This window comes from Rutilus rutilus (genome assembly GCF_951802725.1).
Source record: "Rutilus rutilus genome assembly, chromosome: 12".
Lineage (NCBI taxonomy): Eukaryota > Metazoa > Chordata > Actinopteri > Cypriniformes > Leuciscidae > Rutilus > Rutilus rutilus.
In genome coordinates, this window is record NC_140217.1 from 19,388,354 (window position 1) to 19,408,183 (window position 19,830).

The following is a 19,830-nucleotide window of genomic DNA, read 5'->3' on the forward strand; positions in this document are numbered from 1 at the left end:
TAATGGTATAATTTGAAAATGGTTTAAATATGTAAAGTTAGAACAATTTTCTTGTGTATCTTAATGACAAAATTTGATTAAGAAAAAAAAAAAGTGAATTTGTAAACTTAATTGTAGTACAAACAACTGAATGTTTAAATCTTTCCACAGCAAATCGATTTCTATTTTAGACCGTATTCTATAATGCTATTTTATGAAGGAGTTATCTGTTTATTGGCTTATAGAGTGTAATTGATATTTATCTCTTGCATTTTTCCTGATGCTCTAAGTATTTGAGACTTTATTCTGTTCATGTTTTTATTTTAATTTCTTTTATTTCTAAGAGTTGATAGATCGATCAATCTATGTGCATTACTGATTGATCAATATGATTTAGAGATCATACACTCCCAGTTTAGACAGTCCTAGTTTAACTCATGTCAGCTCAGCATTAAGTCATAATTCACCAAAAAAAGACTGAAAATAAATAGAAACAGATGAAAATGCTCTTCTTTAAGATCTCAGAAATGTGTCCCATTTGTACATTTTAATATATTTGTACAACAGAAACATTCAAGTTTGTTCCTTTTCGTTTGTGGAAAAACTCATCTATCATCCAGACAAACTCTGTTAATAAATCAGACTTAAAGTCAGCGTAAATTGCCATTAGAATCCCATTTTACTTTCATGTCATGTCATCCCATCCCATACAAAAATGCAGCCAAACCAAATATGAATTTGCTTGATATCCAAGTAGCTATTTGGCTGTTGGTTAACATTTATTCAGTAGGACATTTCAAAGGAAGGATAAATAACTACAACTTTTCTTTGGAATAACATGCTGTGATGAATTGTTCACTAGAAAGTAATTTATTTATTTTTTTTAATCTTTATTTATTTTTTTATTTTTTTAAGTATCATGATTTTCTTTTTTAATGCACATTCCTGGTGTAGGAAGGATTAATCTGTGCATGTTATTTCAAAAGATTTTGAATCTAAATTATTGTTATATAACTTTAAAGGAGAACTCCGGTCAATTTTAACATTGAGCTAATTTTTTTGTAAATTTGAGCTAATTTTTTAGTAAATTTGGAGTGCTGTCAGTACAGAGAACAACGACAAAAATCGGTGTTGCCTACACCGTGTTATCCTCTTTTTAAAATTTGCACCCTGTTGACTTAAATGGGGCAAGTTTTAAACCTGCTTTTAGCCTCTTAACATCCTTGATGTGTCATTACAAGTGCCCAGCCATGTGAGTGATTCCTTCAGAGTCAACACGCGGTGAATCTGACTGCAGTAGATGTGAAAGATATGAATAAAAATGATGTTATTTCAGCCAGCGCACATACCTGTATTTTCTTCCTGTATTCGGTCGAAGTCCACAGTAGTCGATTGTCGAGTTCGGGCGCATGATCGTACGTACTAAACCTATGCGCGTGAACTCGACACTCGACTACTGTGGACTTCAACCGAAAACAGGATGTAAATACAGGTATGTGCGCTGGCTGAAATAACATCATTTTTATTCATATCTTGCACATCTACTGCAGTCAGATTCACCCGTGTTCACTCTGAAGGAATCACTCACATGGCTGTGCACTTGTAATGACACATCAAGGATGTTAAGAGGCTAAAAGCAGGTTTAAAACTTGCCCCATTTAAGTCAACAGGGTGCAAATTTTAAAAAGAGGATAACACGGTGTAGGCAACACCGATTTTTGTCGTTGTTCTCTGTACTGACAGCACTCCAAATTTACAAAAAAATGAGCTCAATGTTAAAATTGACCGGAGTTCTCCTTTAATAACATTCAGAATGTATTTTTGTAAATGTATTTTGGAGTGTGGCACTGGAAGGGCAGTGGAAGTGAAAGCGGTTTGCCATCTGTCTCTGACAGCAGTGGTTAAGACACCTGCAGAGATAGATGATCATTCATGCACATCCCTCACAGAGATTGCAGCAAATCACACTCCAAAGCTGCTAAACAGGCTACTTAAAAAAAGAAAGAAAGAAAAGCAGACCTTATTTTACTTATAAATTTAAAAACCCATAGGAAAATCTCGACAGAACTAGTGGCACATTATTATTCTGGGTTTTGATGTCATCCCTGCACTACTCTACAGGGATAGGCACTACATTGACTTTTAAGCAATTTAATATGTCCTTGCTGAATTGAGTAAGTAATTTATTTCAATACAATCTTACTGACCCCAAACCTTTACTGTTCAGATGCAGTAGGTTATGTACAGAACTGTTTATATTATAAAGAGTGATCAGTATGTGTCATCTGTCAGTTCACTGAAGCACATGGCACTTAACTTAGCAGATGAAACAGAGAGCACAAGCAGTCGATAGTAAAACTTGCCCTTTCCGCCTTGCCCACACTATCCTCCAACACACATTCTGTTTGAGATGGGACAAATAGCTTTTCTCTCTCTTTCTGGTCATTCCAAGGTCTGTTATTGTGTTATTGGTTTATCAGTGAAGTGTCTCACGTGCTGCAGTTAAATTTTCTTTAGAGGAGTATGTAAGTGTTTTATTTAGAGAAAATTCAGATATAAGAAGTTTCTATCAGGCAGCAAAATTGGTAGAAACAGTTGTCAGCTGTCAGTATGGTGTTTGTTTCATTTTTGTCACACCTTCAATTCCTTCTCTTTTACACTCGCCTACTCTCCCTCCTGCTTTTTCTCTCCCTCTTTCTTTTTTCTGTAGTCATGCCAAGCTGATCTTGTAAAAGACAATGGGCACAAGTACTTCCTGTCGGTGCTGGCTGACCCGTACATGCCTGTAAGTATCATGCAGACGGTACTGAATCTCCACTTTGTTCAAAACCAAATCTGTTTTCTAGCATCTGCTGTGCTATATTTGCAGAGTTCAAGCTATGCTTTGTTTTTGGTTGGAATTTGTTGCACTTTTGACAAATTAAATCACAGACAGGCAGTGAAATGTACACTATTAATTAAATGAAGTCTTAGACATATGAATATTTAATTGTTGACTCCCGATTCTTTATTCAGGCTGAGCATCGAACTATGGCTGTCTTTATCCTCGCTGTCATCGTCAACAACTACAACACAGGACAGGTATCTATCGATCTATCTATCTATCTATCTATCTATCTATCTATCTATCTATCTATCTATCTATCTATCTATCTATCTATCTATCTGGCTGGCTATCTCGTCTGTCTGTCTAAGATCTATAGTAAAATTACTGTAATAGGATTACATTTAAAATGCAATTTATTCCTGTGATGGCACATCTTGACACAATTTTCAATGTCACATGATCCTTCAGAAATTATACTTATGTGTTGTTTTGCTGCTCAAGAAACATTTCTTATTATTATCAATTTCAAAAAGCTGTGCTGCCTAATATTTTTGTGTATACCATTTTTTTTGTGGACCCCAAACCTTTGAATGGTATTGTACACTACTGTTCATAAGTTTGGTGTCAGTATGTTTTTTTTTTTTTTTTGTTTAAGACATTAATATTTGTATTCAGCTAGAATGCATTAAATTGATCAAAAGTGAGAGTAAAGAGTTCTGTTTAAAATAAATGCTGTTCTTTTGACCTTCCTATTCATCAAAGAATTATTTTCCACAAAAATAATAAGCAGCAACTTTTTTCAACATTGATAATAATAAATGTTTCCTGATCAGCAGATCATTGTACGTATATACAGAAATCATTCTATTATGCTGATTTGATGCTCAGGTAACATTTCTTATCATTATTAATATTATCAACGTTGAAAACAGTTGTGCTGCTTGTGATGCTTTTTTTCATGATTCTTTGATGAATAGAAAGTTCAATGAAGAGCATTTATTTGCATTTATTACATTTATTTATTAAAATTAAAGCATTTATTAAATGGAAAACTTTTCTAACATTATAAATGTCTTCATTGTCAATTTTGATCAATTTAATGCATCTTTGGTGAATAAATTCTCTCTCTCTCTCTCTCTCTCTCTCTCTCTCTCTCTCTCTCTCTCTCTCTCTCTCTCTCTGAATATTTCACAGTAGAATATGCTGCTGAATATTCAGCTTTGTCATCACAGGAATAAATTACATTTTTATTCCTATTGTATTAAAATAGTAAACAAATATTTTAAATTGTAATAATATTTCACAATATTACTGTTTTTACTGTATTTTGATTAAATAAATGCCGCCTTGGTGAACATAAGAGCTTTTTCAAAAACTTTTTTTTTTTTTTATGTTTCCAAACTAGATTAATATTATTATTTGAGAATTAGGGCCAAGAATTTATTAATAATAAATAATAATAAATAAAATTATTAGCCAATAATATTTGTTTTAAATATATTTGTTTTGAAAATGTTTTGTTTTTTTGTCCCTGATGATTCATTGACCTCTCTGTCCATCAGGAGGCATGTCTGCAGGGTAACCTGATTGCGATCTGTCTGGAGCAACTCAACGACCCTCACCCTCTCCTGAGGCAGTGGGTGGCAATCTGTCTGGGCAGAATCTGGCAGAACTTTGATTCTGCACGCTGGTGTGGAGTTCGAGATAGTGCCCATGAGAAGCTCTACAGTCTCCTGTCTGATCCCATACCAGAGGTTCTTAAAGTTGGCCAGACTAATATTTTTCTACTATTAGACAATCTAGTAGTAGATTTTCTAGTAAATATATTAGGGGTGTAAGAATATATCGTGCCACAATATATCACAATACAAAAATGTATCAATATGTAGGCTATCGTGGATAGTGACAATATTTATTGTGTATAGTTCACCCAAAATGAGAATTTCTGTGTGAGAAAAAAAATCTAGTTTTCAGAGTTTTAGTGGCAGTACTACATTAAACTACTATATGCAATGTTGAATATAATGTATAATAATGCAATGGGGGAATCTTTGTGGGTCCTGATAATGCCAAATGTCTTATGTTACCAGTTAAAAGTGGCCTACATTATTTTAAATATATCTAGTCAGTGACAGAGTGCAAGCATAATCGTCTAAAATAATTCTGTATTTTCAGCTTCAGAATCATGAGTTTTTTTTTATTCTGGTGTCACTATTGTCCTTTGCATTGGGTTACCAGCACCATGTCCAAGCCTATTCATTTAAACACCCAATGTAATACCAAATTTAGCATTTTAATCAACAGCACATTTTCTGTTAACCTTTTATCATACAGTATGTCTTGGAGTATCGCAATAATATCGTATCGTGAGTTCAGTATCGTGATATGTATCGAAACGTGACATGAGGGTATTGTTACACCCCTAATATATATGGTTTACCTTTACATTGCCCTGCAAATTCAGATCCTTAACCAGGACCATTACTCTGCTATAATGCATTACAAACCTTACATAGATTTCTTGGTTTCTCTGTTTTTCTGTTATTCCTGTCCAAAATATGTATCTTTAAATATGCTCAAAAACAGAGTTTTGCCTTGTTATTATAGAAGTACCATATTATAAGCACCATAACCCTAACCATGGCTGTTGTGTGGTTCATGAATGTATTCTGTTGTCTCATTGGCAGGTACGGTGTGCAGCTGTGTTTGCGTTGGGTACGTTTGTGGGGAATTCTGCTGAGAGAACAGATCATTCTACCACCATTGATCATAATGTTGCCATGATGCTAGCACAACTCATTAATGATGGAAGTCCCATCGTGAGGAAGGCAAGTTTATTGGAATTTCATTATGGGCATTTTTCATCAGCATCAGATTCATTATCATTTTCTTAAGTCTGCTCTAATGCTGAGAACTGTGCGTTTTAGAACTGAGGCTTGTTATGAATCATGAATATTCTCAGAGTGATTGACAGTAACACTTTCTACTTCCATTTTTTTTGTCCAAACGTGCTGTCAAGTCATTACATCATTTCTTGCCATTAGCATGTATTGTCAAACATGTGTTTAGAGTACATAAGAGACAAAATTTGTGTTTCTCTTACAGATCCTAGTGTAAATTGTACATACAACTATTTTACATTTTAAGACTGTAACCACAGTACACATACTGTAGGATATTGCAGAACAAAGTACAATATACACAGTATACATAATACACACATACTGTAACAGTGACGCTGGACAAGCTATGAGACACAATACAGACAGTGTACACAGTACACGTAGTACGTTGGGGGACATATTACAACACTAATACAACAATATTGGTGTGATGACAGTATGGCATCAATGTGACTAGGATTCCTGAGTGCCATGATGGTGTTGAGAATAGATAGGTTTTTGGAAATTGTATGCAGTTTTAGCAAGTCTATGGAATTATTGCAGTTGTTAAACAATCCTTGAGAAAGTGACGTGCTGGCTACTGAAGTCAACAACAAAGCAGATGGTGAGTGATGATTTCTGAAACCTTGTCCAGCCTCACAATGGCAGAGGTCAAGGGAGTCTTACATTTTGGGGGAAGATGCTCTTGTGGAGTCTGGATGGCCAGTATCTATTTCTAATCAGCAATGACTGCAAAGAAAATGTCCTATTGTCGGCCTTGTAGATGCTAGAGTTCTTGGATTGTTGGGACAAAGGTTCCAGTACACACAATACTGTAAATATGTTCATTCTTTGTCAATGTTTATTCTGACTAAACCTACAGTATTGGTGTCTTTATACACATATTATTATTATTATTTTATTTTTTTTGTTAATATGTGTCTTGTTATATGTATATGCGTGTACTGGAAGCTTCAATGCCAAGGTAAATTCCTTATAGGAATGAAAGCAATAAAACTATTTCTGATTCTAATTTTGGTAATGTTCTCAGCTGTCCTTACTGTCTGCTTTAAGGATTTGAAATGGGTAGCTTTAGATTTCTTAGAATTTGGTCAGAACATTCTCTTGGTGCCCCAGTTGAAGGGGTGGAGGTATTAGCATCGACTGGCATCGAGTAATGATGCTCATTTAATATGCCCTTGTATCCGAGCTGCACCAATCACATCGGATTATCTGATATAGGCGGGCCAGAGGCGAGCTAAACAGATGACGACAGCACTGTGACGTCGAAGTCATTAGTAAACATTGCAAGATGGCTGGCTATGGATGAACACCAATTGTTTGAAACGGCTTTGGCTGCTACAATGAACGAGTTAGACTTGGCTTTTTATCTAAAACAGAAGACGGCGCTCGAATCGCTCCTTTGCAAGAAGGACGTTTTTGCTGTTTTGCCGACCGGATACGGCAAGAGTCTAATCTACCAGTTAGCTTCGCTGGTACTGTAGCTAAGCGTATGGGGCTTATTGTTGTGATTGGTCAGTGTTATCCAATTGCGTGCAGTGAGATTTTCAAATGCATGCTTGGTGCCGCCCCTCAAGCTGGGCGATTTTCATTACTCGATGCCAGACCCTTAATCTTTCAGATTTGGGTCTGGATTTCCAGGCTAGATTAAGCCTACAACGGTCGTGTTATGTGCAAACTTGATGATGTAATTACATCTATGCTTGGCAGCACAGTCCAGAATGAGCAAAATGAACAGAAGTGGACCGAGCACACAGACCTGGGGGATGCTGATGCTTAGCCTGATTGTGCTGAAGGTTTTGTAGGCAATCCAAACCTTCTGTGGTCTCTTTATTATATAGTCCAGGACCTGTTTACACTAAAAGGTATTTAGGGCCAGCTTTACAATCTGCTTTTGAGGAATGATTGTGTTCAGTTTTGAGCTAAAATGAACAGAATTCTCAAATAGTAGTATTTGTTTTCCTGGCAAGGTACAATCAGGTGAAGGGCAGAGGATAATGGTATCTTCTATAGATTGGTTGAGGTGGTATACAAACTATAGGTAGTTGAATATGGGGGGAAAACCTTGAAGGAGTCCTATTTACAAGTTCATAATTTTGTTTATGGGGTCTACTAGAATACGTCACCTAATGTAAAAATAATATTTTTGTAATAATTTATATTGTTGCAGCACTTGTTTTCGAAAACTCTTTGCCTTAACACTCTGTATTAGTTTTTTTAGTTTTTTTTAACCTGCTTTCCAAAAAGCATTGTCTGCTCTGATTGGTCAACCCGCCCCAGTCTGTGGTGATTGGTCTACCGTTTAGAGCATACATCGGTATCGCCCTTTACCATAACTGGCAAGTATCAGCTCTGGAGGCTTCCTGAGGCACTGTAAACACTACTGTAACTACGCTAAATATGGCCTCAGTTCGGGCCAGAGTCCGATAATTGACTATTGACTCACTACATTTTAACCACTGTTTCCCAAGTTCAACTGCCTTAGGAAGGCTGAAAAAGTGGGTGTTTTAGATTCAGGTTGGAAAAACTTTTGGACATGTTGACAACACAATACTAATGCAACTCAACCAGGCCTCGCACCCTTTGTGTTGCATATGCCTTGTGAGGAAATTAATTAAATGAGGGATATTGTGATGTGTACATTCCCGGAAGAAAACCGAAGACTAATAACTAGTAATTTACTAGTAACTAGTAATTTAAAGTCCCCTGAAGTGGAAATCAAGTTTTTAATGTTGTTTATGTAATATCCTTTAAGACAAACCATGCGCAAATTCATAAGTCAACACCATTGTTGAGAATTTTCTCCTTAAAACCGCAGTGAAACAAAGACAGTCTCAGAAACTCGGTTTGAAATCGCCCTTGTTCTCTACATCACAAATATGTTGTAACCAATCCTGTCAATGTACGGGGCGGGCTTTAGCATATCATTAACTATGAAGTGGGAGAGTTTCAAGAGAAGCCAGGTTATCCCGCTATATTTTTCTGTTGATATGAAAAATTGGGTATGTTTAGCAATATAGCGGGTTAATTATGCATTTGATGTATATTACCATGTTATAATTAACTATGTCTTTCTACACTGACATTTTATGTTGTTCAAAGTGTGTCTAATGATAGATTTTTAGAAGGCAGACTAAGATGGTGAGCGGGAACATGGTTTGTGTAACATTAGCAACACATTAGCAGTTTGATAACGTAGTCAAGCAAAAGGGTAATCATATTAAAGGTGCTATAAGCGATCTCACGCGTTTTTTAGGCTAAAACATTTTTTTTCACATACCGCAAACATCTCCTCACTATCCGCTAGCTGCCTGTCCCCTGAACACACTGTAAAAAAACACGGTCTCTGCAGACAGCCCACGCTCCACAAACTGCAGCAAAAACAAACTGAGCAACAAACAGAGCGACCCGCACCACGAAACATAACAAACTGTTCCAGCCAATAACCAACAAGAATGATGTGGGGGTGGGGTTCGGGGGTTAGTGCGCGGATGAGGAGGAGGGAGGGTCTAGCTATCCTCCGTTTTGTTTGATAATAATTCAAACATCAACAAAAGGGTTACGCCAACCGAGATCGCTTATAGCACCTTTAATTACCATTTTGTGTCCAACGTTGTAGAGAGTAATACATAAAACGCATTACTATTCTGATACATCAACTTGTAGACGCCCCTGTATAATTCACTCTTCCCTTCTTCTGAATAAGTTTCTTGTTCAAACATATATGGCTGAATTAAACCAGTATTTCCACTTGCCATTGTGCAGAGTTTACTACAGTAAAGTTGACCAGGGAGAAGTGGATCAGGTAGTCCAAGCTTTTGTGATTAAGTGGAGACGGGGCTAATTTGTATATTAATGGATCAGCGTATAGTAATTAAGCAAGGGTGTAGAGTTACATTCAAGCTATGTATGCTAACATTCTACAATCTCAACTAATCAAATGTGTTTCTGTTTTAAGCCACGTTCCGTTATTAGTTTTTTTGTTTTTGTTTTTTGCCTGTTTTGTTGAAAGGGATAGTTCACCTAAAAATTAAAGCTTTTGTCTTCATTTACTCACCCTCATATTGTTTCAAACCCATAAGAATAACAATCATCTTGGAACAACATAAATAATTTTGATGAAAGCTGAGACATTTCTGTCCATTCATTTAATGTCCAGGCAACCAAAACTTTGATGCTTCAGAATGTTAAGACATTGTAAACGTGTAATCCATATGAATCAAGTTTAATCCAATTATTCTGTAGAGACATAATCGCTTTATATAAAGTGATTTATTTTAGGCTTTTTATTTACATATAACATTAACATTGCATACAAGCATACATATAGCACGTATATGTCAGATGCCCTGTATTGACTATATTAGCAGTGTTGATTTATGTTTACCTATAGTGACTCTTGTATTGTCGTAGTGCGCTTGAAATACTTTTGAGCTGACTATCCAACTAACTAATGATTTTTACAATGGAAATTAATCAAAGCTGAATTTACTTTATCTGGACAATGACTTTCGTCTAGAGCTGCTGTACAGCCAAAACAAACTTTGTTGCATTCATTTCCTGTTATCACTGTAAAGCTGCTTTGAAACAACTTTATTAGACATGTCCTGCTGTGTGATATGCTAAAATCTAAAACAATTTTTAGTATTTTTTTGGTAATTATTTTATAATCATACACATGTCATATTAAGTGAACCACTACTGCACTACCTTTCTATGAATAGTTGGGGGAGAGCAAAATTAAAATGATTAAAATTAGTCACCTGTAGTGACCCTTTTTGCTGTGACGCTTGCCTAACTGGCCCGTGTTGATCTATATTGACTCTTGATTATCTGTATTGGTGTCTGGATTATCTGGTAATCTGGATTATCTGTCATGGTGACCTATAGTGACTTTTTCATGATGACCTGTTTACTTTCAGTAACTTTTGTTCACCTGTATTTTGTCATGTTTAGGAGCTGGTTGTTGCTCTTAGTCACCTAGTGGTGCAGTATGAGAGTAATTTCTGTACTGTGGCTCTGCAGTTCATGGAGGAAGAGAAAAACTATGCTGTGGCTTCACCTGCAAATTCTACAGGTAATTATTTATAAACTGTTTTAGATTTATTGGTTTTCTCAGTGATTTATAGAATTAAATTGTCCTAATGGAATACTAACATACTACTTAATGTATACTGCTCAATATACTAAATATATGCCACATTTCAAATTAAGGGATACTACATTGTCACATTAAAATGATGTTTAAGTCAAAGAGTAGATGTTAAAATTTGTGGTTGATATTGATACTTGTTCATTCAACACATTGGTATTAGAATTTCAAGTGTGTGTTTTGCCAAATATAATTGGTTGGGCAGATATTCCATACATACAGAAAATTGACATACTGTGCACTTACGTAATGCATAATTAGTAGTATGCTGTTCTAAACATAGTCATGGTCCATTGTTTATCCGTTATGTCCGGCTGCCACTGACCTTTGACTTTTTTTTTGTTTATGTAGAGACAGGGAACGTTACCCCGGGCAGGGACAGTCCTGCCATCCCTCGTTTACGATCAGTGAACTCCTACACAAACCTCAGAGCTGCCACCACCTCTCGAACCCTCAATAAGAGCCTTCAGAACCTCAACCTCAACGAGGAGGGTGAGTCAATCTCCACTCTATATCACTAAGCCTGAATTCTCTTTATTCTCAGCTAGAAGTCAGCAGGTATAATGTTGAAAAGAAAAAATTATATATATTTTTTTTTGTTGAAAAAATACAATATTGAAAAGTTTTCAATTCATTTTTCAATTACATTCATAACATTTGGTTCAAAGTGATTGCTTAAAACATGATGCATTAAAGTGACTAATTAAAAGTGTAATAAGCCAGGAAAGAGAGCTTAGTTCAGTAATTACACACTATTTGATGCTATCTTCTCTGAGACGTGGAACTCGGACAAGAAAAGGATACTTTGAGCTCAGGTACACATCTAAAAGGTCAAATGCACACATGAATATGTTAAAAATGCTTGTCTTAAGGACTGTTCACACCAAGAACAAGAACTATAAAGATAACTAAAATTGTGACTATTTTAGCTGCCACACCAACACACGATATCTGCCGCTTTAAATGCTCGAGCTCTTTAAAGTCTGGTGTTTTCTGATTGGATATCTGTGGCAGGCAGGACGGGGCCGAGAGCCATGGGAACGGAGCGATTGCTAATGAGTGTCACCTGTGTGCCACAGCGGTCTTGAGTCTCAAGGAGGAGCTTCAGAAGGATAAAAGGAGATGAGAGCGGACCAGGCCTGGACTTTTTGCCAGTGTTTTATTTTCATTTAAGTGGTAGTCGTCCATGAGGAGCTGCCGTTTTGCTTTTGTTTTGTTATTTGTTTATTTTGTGTATAAAAGTTAAGTTGAACGTGTGCCGGTTCAAGCCTCCTTTGTGCTGCCCAATCTCCTCAGATCCGCAATCCTTCTCAGCAGCGAGTGCTGTCCAACAGCGTGTACCTCCTTCCTCCCGGGTTTCAGCACCAATTTAACAAATAGAGATGCACCGATATGAAATTTCTCAGCTGATACCGATGGCCGATTATTCAGAATGATATCGGCTGATACCGATAGTTTGTTTTTTGTTATGGATAAAAAATCTCTCCCAAATAATACTGCAAACTATACAGAGAACCCCTTTCATTTGGTACACTATAATATTAGATGTTAAAATTAACAACAGAGATATTATATTCAACTGCTATTTATTTCCAGATATAATATTACACTCAAATAAAAGCTGAAGTGTTTGTATACAACTCAGTTACACACACATGTAAGGTAGTTTTCATAAGCACTTGTCTTCATGGCAAATTTATTCAAACATACATAATTAACAGTAAATAAGCTCCTCTCTAGTTTTTATTTTATTTTATTTTTTATAAAGCTAACTAACAAACAGATTACTTTCCTGAGGTAAAGGCAACATTAAGTGATATTGTTCACAAGCTTCACAATCAAGTTTTATTGACATCTTTCCACGGTTGAAACACTAATTGACTGATTACATGAGACGTGATATGGATTTCGTTAAGTTGTTCTGTAACTTTCAACTTACCTTCTGATATTCATGCATGCTTTTCTAGATATAATTTGTATTAAAGTGGAAGAATAGACTCGCACGCCATGCTGCTGCTTGAACTGAGGCACTACGGTGATCTGTCACGTCACATTTAAGAGCGTCAAAACGCCATTTATTGTTTGAATTTCGTGATAAAATGGACAGAAATTGAAAGATGACACTTTTTCTTTTTAGAAGTAACAAAGCACAGAGCTATTTGCGATTATTGAGTGAGAGGCGCTCTACAAATAATGCTTAGTATGGGGAAAACTGCAGATCTGGCAACCCTGGCTTGAACTATGGGTGATTCATAGGGTCAAATAGAGCCTGCTTTTATGTAGCTGTTTTTTGCTTTTAATGCGTTATTGTCGCATTAACTTACCTTAACTAACTCAACATGAGATATTTTCTTCACACACAGTGTGAGTTGCAGTCAGTCACCACACCCTTTTGATTGACAACATATATCGTCACTGATCATCGGCTGTTTTTAAACAATCGTCCGATGGCGATGAAAATAATTGCTTTTATCGGCCGATACCGATTGTTGGCCGATACATCAGTGCATCTCTGGGAACAAGGTTTAAAGGCTCAGGGAAGGAGAAGGCGGGAATCGGTGAATGTTCAAGACTTTATAAGTTTTAATTACAAAATAAACAAATAAGAAAAGAAAAGAAAAACAAAACAAAACAAAACACCCACATAAAGTCCAGGCCTGGTCCTCTCTCACTGTCATCACTCCCCCTTTTATTCTTCCGGAGCTTGCTCTGTTCCCATGGCTCTTGGACCCGCCCTGCTTGCCACAATATCGCTCCTCTGTGCTGTTTTCGTTATAGTTGTGGTGTGGACTCTGATCATCTTTTTTATTTAGAACAATTTGTAGAACTATATCTTTATCGCCCTTGGCGTGAATGGGCCTTTAGTGAGTATTGATGTAAATACAATCGATTATACCTTGATGATGAAAATTGTCTTAAATCATAATTAATTCTTTCATTTACTCACCCTCATGCTGGTCTAATTTCTTACCTGAATCCTTATTTCATTTATCTTTATTCTATTGCCTGAAATTAGTTTGTGTACTTATTTATTTTTACTTGTCTTCAACACAAGGACTTTCTTTAGGATTTTTTACTTACATAGTTAGCTTAGTAGTGGTATTGAAATTGGTATCAAGAATTAAAAGAAATTTCACTGATATTTAAAAATGTGATACTTTAAAAAGCTTATTTCCAGCCAAAAAGAACTACAGTACTGTGCAAAAGTCTTAGGCACGCTAGTATTTTCACACACACATTATATTAACGTGAAAATATTAACATGCCTAGGACTTTTGCTCAGTACTGAATATTGTGATATATATTGTTATTTTAAAATTATAATATTATGGTCATATCGCTCATCTATATTCCAAACCATGCTTGTGTTTATATGTGTGTTCTAGGTGGTCCAGCAGCATTCTCTCCAGGGAACCTGAGCACCAGTAGCAGTGCCAGCAGTACTCTGGGCAGCCCTGATAATGATGAATACCTACTCTCCTTTGAAACCATCGACAAAATGAGGAGAGTCAGCTCATACTCTTCCTTAAATTCTCTTATTGGTGAGATTCCCTGTTTCAGCAACAGCCTCTACAGCCATAGACTAGACCTTCATCGGATTCCTTTGAAAATGAATGTTGAGATGTGTACGAAATTAGTTCTACACACAAGATATTTATTTAAAATCTGACAAATGTCTTGAAGTAAAACATTGCACAATGCTTTAATATGTTAAGCTTGCTATAAGCAGAATAATTCAATGGCCCGTGGTCAGTTGTTCTTCACTGGAACAGAACAGGAAAGCTACATCCACTCAGGGCACAGAGCACTGATACAAACTTCTATACATGATTCACTGTCAAAGTTAGAAAGCAAAAATCTCAGCGCAAAAGAAAAGGAACTAAGTAAAAGAAAGAAATGTAAAATAAGTGAGACGAGAGTAGTTAGGTGGCTTGCATGACATTGTTTGGTCTTAACCTCTGTCTTAACCCATTTTGCCAGTCTTAAGCTGTAGTCTTAACCAAATGCTTTGTTCGTATCCTGAGTTTTTAAACTCAGATGTTTGTCCAACCCTTAGAGGAGTTCTGACCAATTAGACATTGTCTTTAGTTTGGGACATAACTGTTTCTCCTCCTCTCACATAAATGACCTCTTATCTTATTAGTCACATGGTCTCTTAATTTTCCTGTACTAGCAGCATATGATTTAGACCTGAATTTTATAATGAGAGTACAATACGTTTTACATGGATTTGATTCATACCATAATTTAAGAAATAGAAAATCATTCATCCTGATACCAAGCACACCATAATCTAATAATAATTATATGAACTATTAAATAGTTATTAAAAAGGGCATAAACAATGAGTGATTACAACATGATAGTCTAATGTGTGGGTTACAGACATTATGTAGAATTACTGTATGCAATGTAATGATGTTTGATTATAAATCCGACTAGCATTGTTTTGGAATGATCTGATTAATTTTGATCTGTAAAGGCAGTCTCTGATTTTAGAGAGGATTTGCTGTTTAAAGGAGAGGTCAAACAGAGGTCTGACCAATAAGAGTCAAGTATTTAAGAGAGTGATTTAATAATTGTGATTTAAATAGTAAACCACTTGACAACCCTAATAAATATACATAAAGCCAAAACAAACAGAACATCCAAACAGAACTAACAAAGTAAATGTCAAAGAAACAACATCATAATAGACTCAATTTAAAACCTGCTGGTTATTGTAAATATTCCAAGATGTAAATTGTCCATCCATATGAACATATCACATAATTTTTCAGTTATAATCAAATGATTGACAGTTGATTTAGACCCATTTTATTTGTCTGTAAGATAAGCTGGTTAGCTAGTATGACACACCAGTTTTATAAAACTTCTAATCTATGACTTATTAATTTCACTATAATCTTGACCTTGATTTTTATGTGAACTCTTACAGTTCTCACATGTACTGAACTAAACTGAATTGAATCCTGTTCCACAAAAGCTTGGAATGTTCCCCTTCTCTGAGAATTTAGAAGGAAGTCAATCCTTGTTCATGTATGGCCTCTGCGGATAAATGGTTAAATCAAGAGAACAGAAAACTAAAAATCCCTCTGCAGCAGAATTTTACTCATTTATTTTAGTGCTATTTCAACATATAGATCCTCTAAATTTAAGTAATTAAGTCGCAATCAAACCTGCTGTAAAAGCTCTTTTTTTCTCTCTCACTCTTTATTATCTGACATTTTTTTTTGCTCTGGTCAGCCCCTTCAGATATTTAAAATTGTTACTTTTATCATTGTGAGGCCAGATTGAGGCTTTGTTCCAATATTCAAGCTTTTATTATATCTGATTCCATTATATTTCAATCCATTTCACTTGTTTCTGTCTCATTCAATCGTTACCTTTTTTTTTGGCTCACCATTGTTTTTTCTGTATTCAGCCACACATGCATCCTTTTTCATTTTCTTCACCCTTTCACTCCTCTGAGTTGCATCAGTGCAGTCCACACCAGCACCTTACAAAACCTCTTCATTTTATCTTTATCCTCTGACCTCCTGTCAACCCATCCTTTCCTTATAATTCTCCTTTTCCTCTACTTAGCTTTATTTTATTTTATATAATCTGTGACTAATGCATTTCAAGTATGAAGTCCTTACTCAGCCTCCAGAAGCGACTGTGCTTTGCATACATAAATCAGTAGCCAGGCAATGCGGAAACATGAGTGCTAGCACAGCAGAGTCTGGGGTTCGAAGCACCTTCCAGTTAACATGGATACTTGGATTCAGGGTGTTTTTTGTTTTGTTTTGTTTATAGCAGGTGTTGTGCTTGAAGTGAAGTTGCAGAATATATCATAACAATGTATAAAGGTAAAATAATTTAACTAGGAGTGTCATTCAGTAGATAGAAATCACAGTAGATAGAAAAAATCAGTTCTGGACAAGATATGGAAATATCTATAGGTACTGTAATATAAATATTCTGCTCTAAAATGTTTCTTTGAATAGATGTTAATAGATATTCATCAGTTAGATATTGTTTTCTTAATGGAGACATTTAGTACAATGAACATTTTAAATGTATTCTTCTCTAGGATTAATACATGGCATCAAATCTCTACAAAATAATTTTTATAAAGAATAATAGCAATCATGAACGAATGGTTGGAAGTCATGAAAAAAGGATGACATTTTTTGCCAAAACCTGATGCAAATCTGATGCAACAATATATTGACAATTGTCAACAATTGTCATCTAAAAAAAAAATATTTTTTTCTGAGCAAATATTAATTTAATTGTAACTACTTTAATTAATCAGTATATCATGTAGTTCATTAGATTATGAAGTGATTATAAATGTTTAGCGATTGAAAGCCTTAATTACAGATCATTGGTCTGATCTTTTAAGTTACAGCTAGCTTATGGTCAGTAGAATGCTTGTTTTTTTGTTTTGTTTTTTGGCTCAAATACACATTTATCCAGTGCTGATGCATGGAAAGTGAGCTAGAGCTTTTAGCGTTCTCTGGAGTAGTATGTTTAGCACTGGAATAATATAATATACTATGATATGCATAATCTGCTATGGTTAGGAAAATGTTTTGTCAGTGTTAGAAACCTCTAACTTCATTATTGGGTCCATTTCTTAGTGTGTTTTGAAACTGTGTCAGGTTGTGACAGCACACCACTGCAGTCTTGCTGAATATTTCATGCCCCTCTGTTGAAAATTATGGCTCTGTTTACATCGGCAAATAAAAATAAAGGAGTGTGCCAGAGCCCCGCCCCATCCCGTATTATACTCTCACTTTCTCCACTGGTGACTATTTGATGGTTGTTGAATTCTCTTAGCTGCAAATTCTTTTAAATTAGTTTTTTGATTTGTTGAAAATTACTACTAATTTCAGTTAAAATTGTTTAAGATTAGCATTTAGAGTGATGGATCATTCAGATTATTGAACATCTGCTTTCCATACCAGCTGTTATTGTGTGGATAAAGAAAAGTGCAAGAAGAGAGAGTGAGGTGGAGAAGGTGTCCCTAGAGACTGTGTTCATGAAGCGCTTTGGATTTTGCATGCAGTATGGCAGACACATTGTGCATTCCAATGATGAGGGACTCCACACTCACACAGCAGCACAGGGAAAGCAGAAAGGAATCACAAATACGCTAAGCTGCCTGATGGTCTCTTGACGTTCACACACATTTCTTTACGCGCTCCAGCACAGGTATACTCATCGGGCCGATAGGATAGTTAGCATACATGCACACATTACAGATGCGCCCTGTCTCATAATGAGGTGAGGATGGCAACTCTACATAATTTAAGGAATGTGTGTTTTGATCACCGGAGTGGTGCAGAGCAGGATGAACTAGTGACTGACACTAAAGACATGCTGCAGGCGATGATAGAATGAAAATGCATGAGAATTAAGAGAAAAAAAAACAAAACACAAAAGTCTTATAATGTCATCTGCGGTTGCTGGTGAACTCTAGGGACAGGAGAGAAAATGTCAGATTGAAATCAACGTTTTCCCACAGCTGTTTCCTGCTTCTGAAATTACATAATTTCCAGACCAGGCAATAACATCAGGATAATGGCTATGACAGCTTCTAATGAAAGATGGATGAGATCTGCCGATTACTTTTGTGTAAATCAATAATTCTCTTTTTATTGGTACAGGGAGGTGAAGTAATTAATTACCTTAATGACTGTACAGGATATTCAGTTTTATCTGTGTCTTATACTAAATTAACAAAACCATAAACAACTTTAACTGTCCTGTATAAACTGGTGTGACTGAATAATAGAGAATGTCTTCAATGTTTGTTAATTCTCTGCAAAATTTGGTTTGGAATTACTGTAATAGTGCCATCATTTTGCTGATTTATGATTTTTGATTTATGAAGTCATAATACCCTGGTATTCTTTTAATATTGAAATGTTAATCGTTCAGTACCATGAATTCAAAATACCACTGTATTTTCATTCAATAGCATCACTGTACCATGTTGCAGCGGCAGTACTTTTTTGTAAGGAATATCCCAGGGAAGATCTGAGCTTCAGTTTAACTCTACTGAGTTGTTTCTACACAAATTCTCATTAAATGCACCAATTAAATAATTTCCTTAATTTAAAATGAAACTAACAAAATGTTTTCTCTTTTCAGGAGTGTCTTTTAACAGTGTGTATACTCAGATTTGGAGGGTGTTACTGCATCTAGCAGCTGATCCATTTCCAGACGTCTCTGATCTAGCCATGAAGGTTCTCAACAGCATCGCATACAAGGTACAGACAGTCCTGGGATCCTCATTACACCTGCCCCATTTTACTGTGCTTACTAGGGCTTGACATTAAGACATGGCAAATGTGGGTGGATTTCAGCAGTGGCGTGTAATGCATTCACTCCTACTAGCCACTTTGGTGGGTTGAATTTTATAGGCTATATAATATATACATTTTCAATTGTAGTCTTTTTAAAAAGGCATCTAAAATAACAACCTAAGTGCAATGTAGTGTTGTCAAAAATATAAAATTTTCAATATATATCGATACTGAAATATCTGAAACTCTTCCAATACTAATTTTCCTCAGAATAGACACACAATACCATCTCTCTACTCTTCGATAGTGAGTTGACACACAAACCGCCTCCCCTCACTCACTCGTTTCATTTGCTCAGGATGAATATTGTTGGTGTTACAGGGCTTGAATTTCGGTGTGAGATTGCACGCATTGCGCAGAATTTTACTCATTCCCTCAGATTTTGTGCTTACACCCAAAGTGTGCGCACATAAAGCCACCTCTCAGTACTAAATTGAGTTATTTTTCGCTGCTTATTGACCTTAAACAGTCAAATACACAAAATAATGTAAAAATGCCAAGAATATTTATTGGCGAGTATTCACGTAGACACAGACAGTTATATCTTAGGTGAGCATAAGTAGAGAAAGTCAAGTCACCTTTGTTTATATAGCGCTTTTTACAATACAG

The 19,830-nt window shown here is 35.8% G+C and overlaps 1 protein-coding gene across 4 annotated transcripts in view; it reads left to right on the forward strand.

Moving 5' to 3' along the window:
- The window catches only part of rptor (regulatory associated protein of MTOR, complex 1), a 332,162-nt gene that overhangs the window by 215,178 nt on the left and 97,154 nt on the right, over nucleotides 1-19,830 (forward strand). For all 4 annotated transcript variants that reach the window (XM_084426710.1, XM_084426712.1, XM_084426711.1 and 1 more), the window contains exons 15-22: nucleotides 2,690-2,764; nucleotides 2,995-3,060; nucleotides 4,369-4,560; nucleotides 5,494-5,634; nucleotides 10,666-10,786; nucleotides 11,213-11,353; nucleotides 14,248-14,403; nucleotides 19,007-19,125. In XM_084426710.1, coding sequence (XP_084282836.1) covers nucleotides 2,690-2,764; nucleotides 2,995-3,060; nucleotides 4,369-4,560; nucleotides 5,494-5,634; nucleotides 10,666-10,786; nucleotides 11,213-11,353; nucleotides 14,248-14,403; nucleotides 19,007-19,125 — 1,011 coding nt within the window. The remainder of the gene's footprint in view (nucleotides 1-2,689; nucleotides 2,765-2,994; nucleotides 3,061-4,368; nucleotides 4,561-5,493; nucleotides 5,635-10,665; nucleotides 10,787-11,212; nucleotides 11,354-14,247; nucleotides 14,404-19,006; nucleotides 19,126-19,830) is intronic.